The 18,778-nt window shown below is 34.7% G+C and overlaps 1 protein-coding gene across 6 annotated transcripts in view; it reads right to left on the reverse strand.

Annotated features, from left to right (window-relative positions):
- Positions 1-18,778, reverse strand: part of LRRC7 (leucine rich repeat containing 7) — a 608,651-nt gene that overhangs the window by 88,455 nt on the left and 501,418 nt on the right. For 5 of the 6 annotated variants that reach the window (XM_070467940.1, XM_070467941.1, XM_070467945.1 and 2 more), the window contains one exon: positions 11,117-11,236. The exons of the other annotated variant lie outside the window; for it this stretch is intronic. In XM_070467940.1, coding sequence (XP_070324041.1) covers positions 11,117-11,236 — 120 coding nt within the window. The remainder of the gene's footprint in view (positions 1-11,116; positions 11,237-18,778) is intronic. 6 annotated transcript variants of the gene reach the window in all.

The raw sequence follows: 18,778 nt of genomic DNA on the forward strand, positions 1-18,778 counted from the left end.
GAAGACAGTATAAATATTATTGTTATCTCCATATACTGAAGTCAACTATTTGTTTGTTTTAAGGAACAAATGTTAAGAATTGATGAAATAGGTAGTTTTAATTTGCTACTGTTTCTATTGCTTTAATCTGTGACAATTTTTTTTTTAACCTCTCATTTAAGAACTATTTGATAGACACTCTTTGGGCTTTCACTTTTATTAAGGAAATAATTTAGAATCAGTCTGGATGAGAACAATCTCCAGATTTTATGACAGTGATGTCCCTTACTATTTACAGCTATATTTTTTTGCACTTGCATTAGGAGATAAAGTAATGTGCTTTATAAGTTAAAGAATTAATATTGTATTAAGTAAGAAAGTCTAATACAAAAGTAACTGTGGAACTAACAATACTTGATTCACCTGTCACTGTTCCTGTAAGTTAGAGAAGAAATTTTCCATTGACATTTCTATAACTTCCTACCTGCATTATTTTTGAGAACAAATTTAATTGCATAGTAGAAATAGAATAGGTTTTAAATATACCTATGATGAAAATAATACTAAAGTAAACTGATTAAAATATATCATCCTGGCTGTTCAGATTAACAAAGGAAGTATTTGAAATGGATCATTAAATAGAGGAAATTATTTCATTGATTTCTTCAAGCTTTTCTTCCTGATTCAGCTAAGTGTAAGAAAGTGCCTCTGAAGGACCCCATTTTCATGAAAATTTTTACTTCCTATCAGCCATGTACTCTTGCTTTGGCAATTAATTCTCATTTAGCAAGGAAGTCTTTATATATTTTCAGCCTTCTCTCACATATAAATAATTACCAATTATAGGGAGATTTGAATCTAACTGGATACATTCATTCTTATTCCTCTAGTATAGCAAAAGGCATGGCTGCATAGACTCACTGGAACAGTTAACATGATAATCAATTAATGACCTTGTTTTAAAAGGGTACATTCAGTTCATCTGAATAATAGTTCTGATCCTGGTAGCCTGAAAGAGGTGCAGTTTAAAATTCTCAAGGCTAAATTTGAACCCTTAGTTTATAATTCCTATAGTCATTCTTTGGATTATTTGACATATTTTAATTTGTAGAATTTTAAACAGTGCATTTTTATCCTATTCTAGAAAAATAATATATTTATTCCATAAAGACCATGCTGAGGCTAGCCTAATAGAGACAGAAGCACATATTTGTTAGGGAGGGGAAATTAGTGGATATTTCTTAATATATAGTCACTAAATATAAGCCTCAAGAATTTCAACGAGCTCTCAATAGGTGTTTGATGTATGCTCGGTCATTCAGACATGCCCAACTCTTTGTGACCCCATGGACTATGTCCCACCAGGCTCCTGTCTCCATGGTATTTTCCTGGCAAGAATACTGGCGTGGGTTGTCATTTTTCTCCTTCAGGGGATCATTCCGACCCAGGGATCAAATCTGCCTTTTCTATATTTCCACTGAGTCATCTGGTGTTTGATGGATGCCTATAAATATCATCAAGAGTTGATCCTTAACCACAAAAGTCTCATAAGATATAATTTTCACCTACTTACTTCTATTCTTAACCCTTCCTAATCTGTGATAATTATGACAGCTCTTCAGGCAACTGATGTGTTTGGAATTGTTGCTTAAAACTCCCTTTTTAACTGACGTGTGAAATTAAGGTATGAATACATACTATTCACACAGATATTCAGTTCTAGATTATTTCTGAAAAACCAAACTCCAAGAAAAGTAGAGTTGCGTTATCATAGATCTAGAGAGCCATATTCAAAGCTCTGTTAGGAATAGAAGTTCTTTTTCATTCGGACATATTTGGTATCTTCCTAAGGTCCCACGTTCCTTTTTAAACTTAAGTTCCTGGAAAAAGTGGCTTTTGGTCAAGAGAAAAATTCTGAATATATCTGTGTAAGAAATGTCACTCTGGGGGAAACAGATAGGTCTAAAATTTTTTGTTTATTTGCTTTTAATAATTAAAGAAATCTATAATTGTATGACTTCATCAATCTACCCTTTCACTGACTCTCATTTTGGTGACAGAGCTTACCAACAGCAAATGTATTCAACTGCTATTTTTTCTAGAAGTCCAGAAGCCTTAGTAGAAGTGACACCAACATGAGTAGGAGTGATGCGAAGAGGATGGTTGAAAGAAGCAAGGAGAATCTCAACCCACCAACTGACTCAAAAAGATCTCCTTTCCGACTGTTTATAAAAATGTTTGGGGCTCCATTATACAGAGCGAAGTAAGCCAGAAAGATAAAGACCATTACAGTATACTAACACATATATATGGAATTTAGAAAGATGGTAACGATAACCCTATATGCAAAACAGAAAAAGAGACTCAGATGTATAGAACAGACTTGTGGACTCTGGGAGAAGGCGAGGGTGGGATGTTTCAAGAGAACAGCATCGAAACATGTATATTATCTAGGGTGAAACAGATCACCAGCCCAGGTTGGGTGCATGAGACAAGTGCTCGGGCCTGGTGCACTGGGAAGACCCAGAGGGATTGGGTGGAGAGGGAGGTGGGAGGGGGGACCGGGATGGGGAACACATGTAAATCCATGGCTAATTCATTTCAATGTATGACAAAAACCACCGAAAAAAAAATAATAAAATAAAAAAAAAAAAAAGTTAAAAAAAAAAAATGTTTGGGGCTCAAAATGACTCTATAAAAGAATTCCAACTTGTTGCTGAGTTTCTGTGATGACCGAGTCTACCAGATGACCGAGTCTACCAGAAGAAAAATGTACTCCAACCAGTGCAAAATTTGCTATCAGAGGAGAAAAATGAGGCTTGGGAAAGAATCAGAAAAGAGGAAGCCAGAATTGTGCTTGGCACTACTCACAGTAATAGAGAATATTGTTTTCATTTGCTTATGGACTGATGAAGTCAAGACATTACTCCTGGGTATTCTTCACAGTTAAAAATGTATATTGCTTTAGGAGGGAAAAAATACAAACCCTCAGGCAAAACTTATACTACTCGACATAATTCTTTCTGTACAAAAGGAGAGTTTAGCTATAGCATTGACATTCACTAAAGTTTCAGAATTTTTTAAATTTCAATTTTACTTTAAACTAGAACAGATATTCTTGACTTTTATGTTTGTGATGGAAATCGGAAGCATTTCTATTTCCCTGTCTCTTATCTCTCATACGTAAGGTTTCCTCAGTTGATTTTCCTATCTGCTTCATCCACATCTATCTTGCTCTCTTATAGCCTCAAAATTTATTCTACTTACTGCCATCTCTATGTTTTCCAATATTTAAATCTCCACTTCTCTTTCTTATCTACTCCAGACTTTCTCTATTTCTATGTAAGTGAGCTACATCCACCCTCCACACCTACCCCACTTCCTGTCCCCTGCCTTTGATATAAAGGATTCCAGCAGCAACTCTGCCCACTCTCAGTTCAAACTGTAAAAGCCAAGAACTGTAGTTGTATTTATTTCAGTTCTATATTTATATAGACTACTGATAGCAATATTTGTTTTTAAAGGCAAAATTTTGGAGAAAATTACTTTTCAATGACTACAACTTTAAAGGTTATATATTTTAGATAAGATTTTTTATGTGTGTGTGTTTTTCACTCAGTCGTGTCTGACTCTTGGCAACCCCGTGGATGATAGCCTGCCAGGCTCCTCTGTCCATGAGGACAATTTTCCAAGCAAGGATACTGGAGTGGGTTGCCATTTCCTTATTCAGGGTATCTTCCCAACCCAGGGACTGAACCAGGAGACAGATGCTTTATCATCTGATCTACCAAGGAAGCCCCAAGATTTTTTATAGCACAGCAATAAAATGATTTTATTTAAATTACTAAATGTATGGGTGAAGTTGATTTTCTTTTAAACATCTAATTTCAAAAATGACATAAATCTATTCTTACCCTGTGAAAAATTCTACAACAGACAGATTTTCATTACCAAGTGAAAAATCAATCCCAGTAGTAATTTGATTTGGTTGTTTTAAACACAGACAATGGTGTGGTTACATGGTATTCAACAGCAAAACAATTTAAGATTTTCAAAATATATTTTAGACATTTTCTAAATAAGTATAAAAAGAAACATACATTATACTAAGTAAAATGCATTATACTAAGAATTATGACAAATGGAGTGAATATTAATAAATTAAACAAATTTTAATATTAATACTTTATACGGTCTGAAAAGCAAAAATTCTGATTTGGGGGTCTGTGAAAGAAAGGATTAAAAGAACACAGAAATTACCAAACCTCACATAAGTGAAAGTGAAAGGGGCTCAGTCATGTCCCACTCTTTGCGACCCCATGGACTATACAGTCCATGGAATTCTCCAGGCTAGAATACTGGAGTGGATAGCCTTTACCTTCTCCAGGGGATCTTCCCAACCCAGGGATCGAACCGAGGTCTCCCACAGTCCATGGAATTCTCCAGGCTAGAATACTGGAGTGGATAGCCTTTACATTCTCCAGGGGATCTTCCCAACCCAGGGATCGAACCGAGGTCTCCCACACTGCAGGCTGATTCTTTACCAGCTGAGCCACAAGGGAAGCCTAAACCCCACATAATTTCTTTCAAATTTCTTTTAGTTTCTTCTATTGAGTTTCTGGGCATGCCTCAGAGATGATGAACATATGTAAATCTTGAAGCTCTGAATGGTTGAGCAGGAATTGTAGATGTGGAAAAACCATGGGCAAGCTCAACAGAACTCATCTATGAGACAAGACTTAATTAGCTGCATTTTTATACCTTTTTCTTCAATTATGTTCATCCTGATGTTGACCTTGAAACCCACCTTTATTACTCTAACTGCCAAGTCATTATGCACTTAGAATAAAAGACACTTGAAAGACGGCAGAGTCACTAATGTTGCAAGAGATTTGAATGTCTAGTCTTTACATATTAAAAACTTTCAGATTTAATATCACTGAAATTTTAAAGTTTCTTGGTTTACTCTTTAAAGAAGGGAAATAATTTAAGTTTCCTTTGTTTTAAAGAATGCTACTGCAATGCAGGAGACCTGAGTTCAATCCCTGGGTGAGGAAGACCCCCTAGAGTAGGAAATGGCAACCCACTCCAGTGTTCTTGATGGGAAAATCTCATGGACAGAGGACCCTGTCAAGCAATAGTCAATCGGGTCACAAAGAGTTGGACAAGACTGAGCATGCATGTGTGATCTTGGCAAGTAACTTAACCTAAATTCCAAGTCTCTAACTGAGAAAGTCTAAACTCAGTTTCTTCTTTCATTAAAGTAGACAAAAATAACGGTGCTTACCTCATATGATCGCTGTGAGGATAAGATGAACAAATACATTCAAGTATTTAGCACAATGCCTGACATGGTACCTCATAGTTCTTCCCAAGGTGACTGCAATATAATCCGATAGACTGAAGCAGTAAAAACAGTGACGTGATATGATGACTAAAATACAAATATTCCTTCTGAGAGCACTGTTGTTTTCAGTCACCACCAAAGTTTTCAACTGATTCTCAGAGTGCTCAAGTAGTACTGCCTAGAATTCGAGGAGTGGGGGTGGATTTACCTCACTGTGACATCTTCTAGTAGTGATTCACAGACTTTTTGAAATAATGGATATTAGAATTTAAGATTTTGGAGACTGACACAGCAAGAGAGAATTTAAACTACCTCCTATGATTATATCACTAAAAAACAGGCTAAGATTTAACACCCTTAACACTTTGCTATATATTATCCACTCTCAGATATATAGAACAAGACGGTAGATGCAGGAGCACAATTCTTTCTGATAGATGAACACATTTTGTTTATTTTCTACATCTAAATCTCTGGATCCACAACTTGGTGGGTACCCACAGTTTGTTCTCCTATAATGCTTGGAGTACTGCTAGGCATAGCCATGCTTGTGTGCTGAGTTGCTTCAGTCATGTCCAACTCTTTGTGACCCAATGGACTGTAAGCACTCCAGGCTCCTCTGTCCATGGGATTCTCCAGGCAGGAATACTGGAGTGGGTTTTCATGCCCCCCTCCATGGGATCTTTCTGACCCAGGGATCGAACCCGTGTCTCCTATGGCTCATGTACTGCAGGTGGATTCTCTACCACTAGCCACTGGGGAAGCTCTGCATAGCCATACGTATCACCACAATTAGTTCAAAAGCTACAGTAGCTACAACAGGGAGTCAAAGGTTCAGTCAAAGCCTTTCTAAAATGGATTCCCCACCGAATCTCTGCAGTATCACAGTAGTTTCTGATCACAGTAGTTATCAAAGTATTAATGCTACATAGTAGGATTATCACAGTAGAAGCATCACAGTAGTATCTCTTGACATAGAGATAAGATTGAAAAAATCTACAGAGACTTTGAGAAACAGACTCAAATGGGGTACTGGCTAAGACTTCACCAATTAATATCCTTTGATTCCCATTCCATTTGTAGTTTAATTTCTGATTCTTCATTCTCATCCTATTCAGGCTCCCCTGGTGGCTCAGACAGTAAAGAATCTGACGGCAATGCAGGAGACCTGGGTTCAGTTCCCTGGGTTGGAAAGATTTCTGAGAGAAGGGAATGGCTACCCACTCCAATATTCTTGCCTGGAGAATTCCCTGGACAGAGGAGTCTGCAGGCCTATAGTCTATGGGGTTGCAAAGAGTCGGACACGACTGAGCTAATAACACTTTCACACTTTCATCCTATCCAGCCTACTCATTTCAGAACAACTGTAAAACTACCACTGACTTTAAAAAACATTAATTGTAGAATAAAATATAACCTCAGATAATAACAGTACCATTTTCACACCTATTTCAGTCAATCTGGAAGCCCAGGCTAACAATCCTATTATCATTTTCATTTCTTTGGGTTGATTCTCACTAGAATTTTAACTTGATATCCTCAATTAATATATAATAAAAAACTAAAACTGAACATTTAAAGGACTCATTATTCTCTTTACTCTATGAGGTGATAGCAAACATACCCATTTTAGGTTCTGAAATTTCAGATTTTAGGCAAAAAGTGCTATACAATATAGGGTAGTCAGAAAATGCTTATGATAGTAAGAAGATATAAATGAGTTTACACACGAAAGATACAGAAAGTTTAAAGACATATTACATTATTTTAAAAAATGATTAATAAAGTTTTCAGATAGATTAAACAATTATTTAGCTATTAATAAGAGGGACTAGCTCACAAATGTTTAATCAATAAATAATTGCATGGGATTCTCAACGCAAGGAGAGAAACAAGCAAATGATCATCATGAGTTGTACTGGTGATATGATTAAACATAATATCATGGACTTTGAAAATAGATTTCATGTAAAATGGATGTATATATGGATAATGTAAATACCTATTCATTCCATTTAGAGTAATAAATGAATAAAACTTTTCCTTTTATGGGAAAATTATTGAAGCCATTTGCAACAAAGTAAGAGATATGGTTCTTTTCTTTGGTCAGGTTATTTAAGGATCCCTTGGCTCTGATAGGTATTTCTTCAATTTCTCCTCTTTCTTCACAAAGAAGTAAATTTTCCTACTTTTCTGAGATCTTTCAACTTCCTCTTCACCAATCATTACTCAGCAGCCTTTAAATATAATCAGGTGTTTGCCATCTTAAATATCACTTCTGTCTTCCTCATACCCTCTTTCAGAGTCTACCATAATTCTCTCTTTTTAAAAGGAAACTACTTTTTGAGTTTTCTAAGTTTCTGTCTCTATTTCTTAACGTACGTTAGTAATGGATTCAGCCTCAATGATTATGTAAATTACTTTTGCCAAGACAACCAATAACCTTTTTGTTGCTAAAGTCAAAAAGTCTTTAGTCATACCTTGCTTGATTTTTTTGGCACCATGTGATACTGTTGACCCTTCCTTCTTTAAAAAAAATTTTTTTTTCTATTTGAGTTCCTAGTGGTGAGAAATCCTTACCTATTTTGGATCAGTGAGATGTAAAAAGAGGCTTGTTGGGGGATTTAGGGAAGAAAGGCTTTGCTTGTAAGAGACAGCTACTAGAAACTTGGTTCTCTCTCCTTACAAACTTGAAAGAGGAAGCTTGTTATCTTCAACTGTCATAGGTAGTCATCTGACAATTATGAGAGGAACCAATTTTAAGATAGAGCCAACAATATGAATGGAACAGTGGAGAGGGGAAAAACCCCAAGCATTTAAAATTATCTTTGTTGTTCAGTTGTCAAGTCCAACGGTTGGTGACCCCATGGCCTGCCGCATGTCAGGCTCCTCTGTCCTCTACCATCTCTAGAGTTTGCTCAAGTTCATGTCCATTGAATTGGTGATGCTATCTAATGATCTCATCCTTTGCTGCCCTCTTTTCTTTTTGCCTTTAATCTTTCCCAACATCAGGGTCTTTTCCAGTTATCTAACTGAAGATTAGTCTGAGGCTCAGACTAGATTTTGTCTACTTATGTTAGCTAAATATTTCTTTAATGTTCAATACTAAAATTTTCTATAGCTTGTGGTAGAAAAAAACCTTATTGATAAAATCTTTAGCCATTTATTCTCTGTAATTCTAAGAACATGTCATAAGTTCGTGTCCAATGGAGCTCTGTATCTTCTATCTAATTCATGACTCAGTTATGACTTATGTTTTAATGCTTGCTGAATTTGTATCATCAACTAAGATTTCTCTCCTGAAAAATATGTCTAAATATCCACTAAAAATTTCCACTCAGATTTTCTAGAAGATACCTCAAATCAACATTTTAACTTTTTTTGTTGCACAGCATAGTATGTGGACTCTTAGTTCCCTGAACAGGGAATGGACTCCTGCCTCCTGCTTTGGAAGCATGGTGTCTTAAGCATTGGCCTTCCAGGGAAGTCTTAAATCAACATATTAAAACATAAACTCCCTTCCTCTCTTCCACTTCCAGTTGTTACTCTTTTTGTCATCCCACCTCAGTGAATGGCACATCATGACTCATACAAATTAGAAATTGGTTATCAATCTTAGAACTATTATCTGTCTTTTATGCCCTATGTACAGTCAATCACAAGATCATGTTGACTCTGCCTTTTAAGAATATACTAAATCTTTGCATTTTCTCTCTACCACTCATTCCATCCACTCTCCCTTGGATTATAAGAGAAGCTTTGTAACTTGTTCCATGGCCTCAAATCTTTCTCCTTTCTGATTCTTTCTCAGAAAACCAGTCAAAGTGCTCTTTAGATAAAAATTTAACGATGGCTCTCCCCAAAACTTCTTCCCATTTCTTTCAGGATAAAGCTCAGCATATTCTGGTTTATGCTTATACTCCTGGCCTTATTTTCACACCAGCCTTCTCTCTTAACTTTCTTCAATTTCTTTACTAAATAGGTGTCCTTTCCAGGTGCTCTCCCAGCCCTGTATTCCATTTTCACAGGACCGTATTTATCTGCAGTGCTGGATATTGCTCAATAGGCAGATTAATAACATGTATAACACCTGCAAACCAGGATATTAACAATTATTTTGGGTAAAATAATTTGACATTTAATGTATATTTTTTAAAAAGCACTGAAGCATTCATCAAGGGAAAAATATCACTTAAGTTACAAAGAAAGTATGTGATTGTGTAGAGTATATGTTATGAAGCACAATTACAAAATGAACATTCATAAGCTTAAGAACTAGAGTGTAAAACCACAATTCAGCTGAAGAAACAGAATACTACTGCTATCAGCTTCCTCCCTGATCATCCTATCTCTAGATCCTATCTCTTTAGAGACAACCATAATCCTAAGTTTTATGCTAACCATTCCCTTATGAAAAGTTTTCTCAATCATATACTTGTGCCTAAATAATATATTTTAGTTTTACTTGTTTTTGAGACTTATAAATATGTAACTCTTTTTAATTGATTCAGTTGCATTTGCTCTATTTTTTGCTTTTGATGTGTGCCACCACCTGAAACTTGTTCCTCACTCAAACTATGCTTTTAAAGTTTATACATGTTATACTAATTACAGCTAACAAGTGTTCATTGCTGCAAAATATTCCTTTGTGTAAATAACAGAATTTACTTTCTCACATTCCTTGTAATAGACAGGTTTAACCAGTTTTCTACCACTGTAAGCTTTAGAAGTATCTTGAATGACATACACAAGAGTTTTGCTAGGATATCTTAGGAGGGCAATTGTTGGGATGTTGGATACATTCATATTCAGCTTTTATAAGATAATTTATTGTCAATGTGATTGTGCTTTATACTCTTTCAAGAAGTATAAAGGAGCACCCACTACTCTTATACTTGGAAACAACTTATATTTTCATACTTATTAATTTTTGATAGTCTAGTAGGTTTAAAATAACATCTTTTGGCTTTTTCCTGATTGATAAAAAAAGTTGAGTTTTAATATTAATTTACTCTCCCAATTGCTTTTATTTTTACCATACTTTTGGTATTGTGTTATCCATCTTTTCATAATTTTTGTAGGAGTTTTAAAAAATATATTCTGGAATATTAGTCTCTTGTCCTTCATATATGTTGCAGTTATCTTCTCGGTTTGAGTGTTCTTTTTACTCCTTTTATGGTGATTTAACATGAAGTATTATAATCACCTACTTATCACTCAGCCTATCTCACCAGACTAACAGGTTCTAGAGGTAAGACACCATACTATATCTTATTCATTTCTGTCCCCTAACATCCAGCGAGACCTCAACACTTAGTAGTGCTGCCTCATACATACAGTTGCTCATTAAGTGTTTAATGAATGAATGACAGGATGAATGAATTGCTATGATTTTACAGGAGGTGAATCAATCATTTAGTGGTCAAATTTCATTTTATGCAAATTGGTTACACTATGCTACTGAATCAGAGTTCAGAAAGTATACACTACACAATTTCCTGTACTTGTACTTCAAAGGTGGGTGTCAGGCATTAATAAGAGGTGATAAATTTTCAAAGAGGTGGCAGAATATTGTTTATAAAAATTCATTACCAGCTCTGAACACTTGGCAATATTCACTTTTCATTTTTTTCAACACACTTACAGTTAGCCAAACTTCCTATTGTGGGATAGTATTTAGCCTAAATTTATCAGAGAGTTAGAAATGATGTTAAGACACAAAATATGGATTACATATTACAATGGATATGCAAGGTTCATGGTTTGTTTCATTAATTTGAAATTGGTTACCTTTTTAGTAATGGTGTCCGGAGGTACATCCCGCCTCCCAAGAGGATAAGGATTCCATTGGCCACTAGGAGATACATCTTCTTGTCCATTGTCTAAAATGTTGCTTTGCTGGGACGGGGTCTATTGCAAAAATGGTATGGCATTCTTTAGTGATGTAATAGAAGTTTATCATAGTTTTCTGAAAAGAGTCCCTAATGATTATGGTAAAATTACTTTTTTTTTAACTGCAGAAAAACATATATCCTAAACTGGAGGTATTTTTATCCACTATTTACTTGGTAAGAATTGTAAATTAATAGCTTTTTGGAAGCAATGAAAAATTCAATTAAAATAACCATCTTAGAGTTATTTACTGAATTTTAAAGATAAGTTTAAATTTGCAGTACTGGAATAAAAATAATCAGAATAAAATTAACCAATTGTTACAAACCACATTTAAAAGTTGCTTAACTTACTTCTTTAGTATGATCTTAGCATTTAGAATATAAACTGAAACCATATAATACATAGTATGTAACTTCTAATATTCCAAACCATAATCTAAAACAAATTTTATAAGGCTATAGTGATTCTGGGAGAATGTGTCTTGCACTAATCTACAATGATGTTAAGACTAGCATAGTGTGAGATTCATGGTACTATGACGACATCTATAGATCACTGAGAGGAAAAACTAACACATCAAAAAGTTTTGAGCTGTTAGAATTTTGGTTTAAATAAATCATAATTGTTTTGATTCTAAGTTTATTTGCATAGATCATTTATATATTAAAGATTAAACTCTTCATATATATTTTATTTTTGACTGGTTTACTGCTTATTATTTTTTAACAAATAACAATTCTCCTGTCTCTGTTATTATTACTATTAGATATTTTGGGAGGCATTTGTAATCTGGTCTAAGTAACAGAAGGTAATCATACACCAAGAGAAAGACAGCTTCCTATGGAGGGCTACAGTAGTGAAATATTTTTCCTGTCAAAGCAGATTAACTTCTTGCATAGACTTTTTTTCCTCTAGCCTATAGGATATACAAGTACTGCTTGATTTTCTGGGGAATTCTTTTGTGGTGAGCTATTATAATCAGTGTTTCTTATGTCATTTACCCCACATATTTTGGAGGATCCCTACAGATAGAGAAAGTCTGGTTAGAGAGTGTATGTGCAGTTCTTTGTGTGAAGAATTGTCCTCCAACCCTGGAATGAAAGAACTGGGCCTTTCTTTTCATAATATGGTGCAGATGTACTGCTTGTCAGGCTTCATCCAGGTATATTGAGTGGTCCTAACTGTTCTCTTTTACAAAACAATTATATAATGATTCTATCTGCATTTTGATTACATGCATTTTTAAAAAGCTTTGCTTGGAACGGTTAAAAATAATATTTACTATGACAAAATTAATTAAAATCAGGTGAAATTTTTCTGGGGTCTAGTGGATATAGTGAAAGTAAGGAAATAATTCAGTTTTCTTATATTTTGACTGTGTGAATTCCTATTTCATGAGTATCAGAAATTATGAAAAAAGAGAAAAAAGGTATTGAATTGAGGCTCCTGGGTTAGTTAGGAATGAATTTACCTGTGTTTGCTTGAAAATCAGATATAGGTTAGCACATTTAAGAGGACTTCCCTGGTGGCTCAGATGTTAAAGCATCTCCCTACAATGCGGGAGACCCAGGTTCAACCCCTGGGTTGGGAAGATCCCCTGGAGAAGGAAATGGCAACCCACTCCAGTACTCTTCCCTGGAAAACCCCATGGACGGAGGTGCTTGGTAAGCTACAGTCCATGGGGTCACAAGGAGTTGGACATGACTGAGTGATTTCACTTTAACATATTATAAAGTATATATTACTTGAAAATAACCAGACAGCTCTTCAGTGACCATCTGCCTGATTTCAAGCATTAATTTTCTAATCTTTATTTTAGAGATTAATGTTTGTACATGCCCACACATAATTTTTCTAGCTATTATTATGACAAATAAAATTCTTAGAATTAAGCAGTTAAAATACAACTATGCAGAGTGGGCACCACTGAACAGTTTTCTTTTTGAATTTTTAAGATGCAAGTTGCTGCTGGTTTGGTTTCTCTGCCAGTAAAGTGGGATTATAAGTATGTTCAACTAGCTCGGTCTGTGGAACACAGAGTTTTGCAAAGTGGCCAGAATTAAGCACAAATAATCCTTTTTGCCTCCATTGTATCCCCGTCTTTATCACTATTTCCTCCACTAAACTTCCGCCAGCTGCCCTGACATGACTCTTAGTCACAGAAAACAACTGAAATTGCAAGATTCATTTTAATGTTAAAAAAGGCGAAAACCCTTAGTCAAAATCCTAAGATCATGATAATATAGATTCTTCATTCATTTACCAATTAATCTTTCTCTTTTTAAAATGAGAACTAACAACGACACCAATTTCTGTATGTTACAGGGGCCAAAGAGAACATAAATACACAGACACATGAAAAAAAAAAAAACAAAACTTTGACTAGACAACAAGAGTAAAGGAATTTCCTGAAAGCAATTTCCTTTATTCATTTCCAGAATGCTCTGGCTTCTTTGTTTCTCTTAAGTGAGACACCGGAGGAGTGACTTCAGTTTTCAAACGTGAAAATACTGTGAGAACATTTATTTATGTTTGGGAGGGAGGAACCCAAAAGAGAATTATGTAGTAGTGGGTTCACATTCTTTCTCAAAAGGAATGAGAATAGCTATTTACCAAAAAAATACTTTCAAAAAAGTGCTCCTGAACTGTCTAAAAATGCAGTTGTTTAGTTGTTAAAATTTTATGAAACGTTAAAAGGAGCAACCAAAAATTGTAAAAAGAATAATGAAGCTTTCATTTATTATTTCAAAGAACAAAATCAATTGAGTTCAATTTTCATTCAATTATTTTTAGTATCACATTCAAGTTATTTTCTTTAGATACTTTAAAAGATTAAGAATTAGTCTTTTCCTCACCACATATAACCAATTAAACATAAAATATGTGGAAAATCATCACAATATAGCATTTCTTCAGCTTCTAAATTCTGCAGATCCTTAATATTTCAAAATAAAAGAGAAAATGGTCAGTGTGATTTACTTAAAAGTCAGAAATTACACTTGTTAAGAAATTCAGTAATATTAGAAGAAGTTCTGCTGAACAGACACTAGTCTGAAAAACGAATGCAAACATTTGCAGATTTAACATTTGTGATTTTGACTACTGCGAATGATCACAAGCCTCCATTGGAAGAAGTAATTTCTGATTTTGCTGAGACATAAATGTGCTTGAATATATGTGTCTTTGTGTGTCTATATATCTGGTATGTACAAGCATGTAGTGTATGCATGCATGTGTGCATATGTGTGCCTCTGTGAGTATATGTGTATGTACAGTATTCACATATATGAGTAAATGGGCTTAGCTGTTTCAGAAGGTTTGCTCTTGACTGTTAATTGATGGGGGCATTGCAAGCTTGGGAAATTAACTTATGGCAATTAGCTGGAAGAATTCTATCAGAGTAGTATTAGAATTTGACACTTTGCAAAGGTCTTGGGACATATTACTTAAGATCTCAAGGATTATTTTGTTTAGTAATTGGCACGTAGTTCACAAAGGCACACAGTTAAAAAATGTGTTGAAAACAACTTTCCCCAAAGTATTTTCAGTGAAATTATTGTTATATTATTCTTTTTCTGAAAAATAGTAGGTAATAAAGACAAATATACATCAAGCTTGAATCTACATCATTATGATTTCACAGATCTCAATCTGAAGATGGTAATGTAATATCTAGATGATCTTTAAGCTACTGTTTCATTATAACGGTGAGGAAGCATCTGTATGAGTACAAGATTATTTTGGTAGTTTTCGTCACTCTCTATGAGGAATTATGTGGATTTACAGACTGAAGGATTTTTTTCATAATTAGAAAGATAAGTGAGTCCTTCGTGAGTGATAGGTAGCCAATAATAGATGTAGCAAAATCAAGAGAAACTATGGGCATAAATTAACCCAAGTCTCTACATAAATCTTGCTTTGCTTTCAGCAAACAAAACAGAACTGGAATTAAATAAATAACCCTTGGAACTCGGGTGAATGAATACATGTTGGGTACTGGAACTATCTGATCCCGAGTAATCTGCTTATATCTATAAGAAAGGACATTAGAAATTTAAAGAGTTTATGTGCAAACATTGCCTAATTCAATGATAGTAGAATAAGTATCAACTAATAAAAGAGTGAGGTCATCTTCTTCCAGGCAAAATTATATTAAAATATTATTTAATACATGTTCCCATAATTTCAACTTCTCTTCCCCTGAAATTGTAATTTATATTAGTGTCTGCTTCAATAGCCAATAAGTAGTAGGAGCTATGGAATAATATTATGGTGGTAGAAGTTAAAAAAAAGAACAAGAAAAAAATGATCAATTTCTCCAGTGCAGAAGAGACCACACTATTTATACTGGCAGCCGGACACCTGCAGATAGGGTGTTGGAAAAGGCAAGTGATTTCTTTCTTAGGCTTGCATATCTCTGGAGCAGCAGTGGCATGGATGATTAACTTGCAATTTTCTTAGGTTCACAACCTTTGGTCTTTCATTGCTACCAAACATATTTCTTGGTGATACTGAGTGCTCAGGGAATGCAAGCATATGTTGAAGAGTGGAAGGTAACTACTAGCATTTATTAAACTCAGTTAAATAAGAAAGTACTGTTTCTCTAGCCCATAGGGGATGATTTGGGCTGTGATATATTTTGGAATAGTTAATACATTCTATTTGTGCATTCTTTTGTGTTTCCTATTCTATACAATGGTGATAATACTTCCATTTAGGGTTTTTGGTGAGGGTTGTGTGAAAAAATACATTTAAAGTATCTCATGGTACTAGGTACATAGTAGATTTTCAATAAATCCTAGTCTTTACTCTTCTCCTGTCAAGATATCTATTTTTCCCACCATTAATGTGGATAATAAAAATGACAGTTTGAACTGACATTTTACAATATTATATTTCTTTTGATAACATAAAATTTCAAGATATTAGCTAAGCTCATTTTCAACAGAGCACATCCAAAGCAGCACACTGAACCATCAATAAAGTCATAAAAAGCTACCTTAAATGCGTTTTGGAGAGGCAGTTATAAATGAGAAATGAATAAATGAATGAATAAATGAATAAATAAATAAAGACAGAATACTAATAGTTTATAACTCAATAGCACATGTGTATGTATTACATGTTCTGGTAATAAGTACTATTAAATTGTTTAGGAAATTAGAATAAGCATCAAAAAATGAAAATGTTAAAAAAGAAATTAAATTTATCAAGCCAATTTTTGTGGTTTTTATTTGCATTCTGCTAATATCAAGGGATTCTATAAAGTTACCATAGAAACTGTAGTTTACTATTTACAGTACAGAAAGTCTATATTTAGCTTGTAATCCATGAAAAATGTATAATACTAGACTTGGAATATAAGAAACAAAAAAATAGAAATATTCAAAACATGTATCAAAACCTGGGAGAGTCTTTTCTTTTTATCCACATAAATATTCATTGTTTAAATGCTTTGTCAAGTGCAGAGTTCTTTAATCTTCATCAAAAAGCAGTTATATACTCTAACTAGTTTATTACAAGTTAGCTTAAAGGAAATTTGGAAAAAAAAAAAGAATTAGAGACATTTTGGTAGCCTTAAAAAAAAAACAGCAAACAAACAAAAAAACAAATAAATTGCTGGTTTAGGACTTCAGGGTGCCTTTTTGTCAATTACCATGAGGGTGTGGAGAGGTAGCAATCACACAAAGGTGCTCTTTCTGGGTACATAACTTGCAAAAAGACAATTTCAGTGTCACAGAAAAAATACAGAAGGATTCTCCTTTCTCCTAATTACAAGAAGTTAAGTCTTGCCAGCAGAGAGTGGGGAATGGGCCTGGATTTCAGCTTCTGAATATTCCCTGGCAAAGGCACCATCTATAAAAAATGGATGCTGCAATTCCCTATCCAGTGCTTAATTGGCAATACACAAAAGCATTAGTTTCAGTCCCTTAGGACACTTCATTCATTCTTTCTAGGACAACTCAGCATCATTTACCATAGCACATAAATAGAGAAGCAGTGTTATCATTCAAGAATTTTATGAATAAAAGGACAGCTCCAGTATTTTCAAGGGAGAATGAAGAGTTTTGTTAATTTACCTATTGAAAATGTTTATATTTTGATCTTACTCTATATTTTAGTGCAATTCTCATGGCTGACAAACATTTAGAGGCTCTCATGATATTTAAATAGCTGATGCTAATATTTATTAAGTGATAAGGTGAAAGTGTCATAATAGGTTTTTATATATTTGTAAATCAAAGGAAAATAATTTTTGCCTATCTCCTTTCCTGGTGAAAAGAGTTCCAGGAAATTGAGCTTCAGTCATAGGACTGATTATCAATGGGTCAGTGGAGCCAGAAGGGAGACTCTGAGAGACTGTACCTTAAGAAAGGTTAACCTTAAAGTTTTCCAGGAAAACCAAACACATTTTATAATTAAGAAGTTCTGTGGGAGAGATGTATCTGAGCATAAAGGCAAAAGGGTGGAGACCTAGGTTGGAAAGAAAGGAGTCCCTGGAGTAATTTTGTTTTTTTTTTTTTTTTTATTCTGGAGTAATTTTGAAACTGATTAAGCATCCGGTGCAAACACCTGATAATGTTTTGCAATAGAAACAGGGGAGGAAAGTTGTCCAGATGCCTAAATACCTACATTTTATAGGTCTTAAAGTGGTCATTTGGGTCATATAATAGTTTGGGGGCAATGCAGTAGTAACCCTGTTTCTTTTCCACTCTTGCCTTCTCTCTTCTCCTGTTGTTATTGTTGTTGTTTTTGGTATGAATGAAAAGAGTCAGTTGCTCAGACGTGTCCAACTCTTTGTGACTCCATGGACTGTAGCCCACCAGCTACGCTGTCCATGGGATTTCCCAGGTAAGAATACTGGAACGGGTAGCCATTTCCCTCTCCAGGGAATCTTCCCAACCTAGGGATCGAACCTGGGTCTTCCTCATTGCAAACGATTCTTTACCATCTGAGCCACCAAATAATCAAGTATTAGTGATAATTCATTTTGAGATAGGGTATTTCAATACTTGATATTCTTTTTTGATGTGAAGCTGGATGGCAGCATAGTAATTTATTTATATTGAAGCACAGTTGATTTGGGGCTTCCCAGGTGGTAACAACCTGCCTGCCAATGCAGAAGGCATAAGAGATGTGGGTTCGATCCCTGGGTTGGGAAGATCCCCTGGACACGGGCATGGTAACCCACTCTAGTATTCTTGCCTGGAGAATCCCATGGACACAGAAGCCTGGCAGGCCATAATCCTCAGGGTCCTAGGTTGGACATGACTAAAGTGACTTAGAACACAGGCACCATAGTTGATTTACAACATTACCTTAGTTTCAGCTGTATGCAAAGTGATTCAGTGCTACATATGCGTGTGTGTCTACATACATATATTTTTCAGTTTCTTTTCCATACTATTTTATTCTTGGTTTGCAATTTAATACAGTTTCCAAAGAGAATTCCTTTAGATCATCTCTTTGCCCAATTGGGAAGTTTGCAATATCTCTAAGTATTATAATTCTGCAACATTTCTGTTACAGATCATCTTGTTGCTGCATAGTTTTTAA

The sequence above is a fragment of the Odocoileus virginianus genome, chromosome 5 (genome assembly GCF_023699985.2).
Source record: "Odocoileus virginianus isolate 20LAN1187 ecotype Illinois chromosome 5, Ovbor_1.2, whole genome shotgun sequence".
In the NCBI taxonomy this organism is placed as follows: domain Eukaryota; kingdom Metazoa; phylum Chordata; class Mammalia; order Artiodactyla; family Cervidae; genus Odocoileus; species Odocoileus virginianus.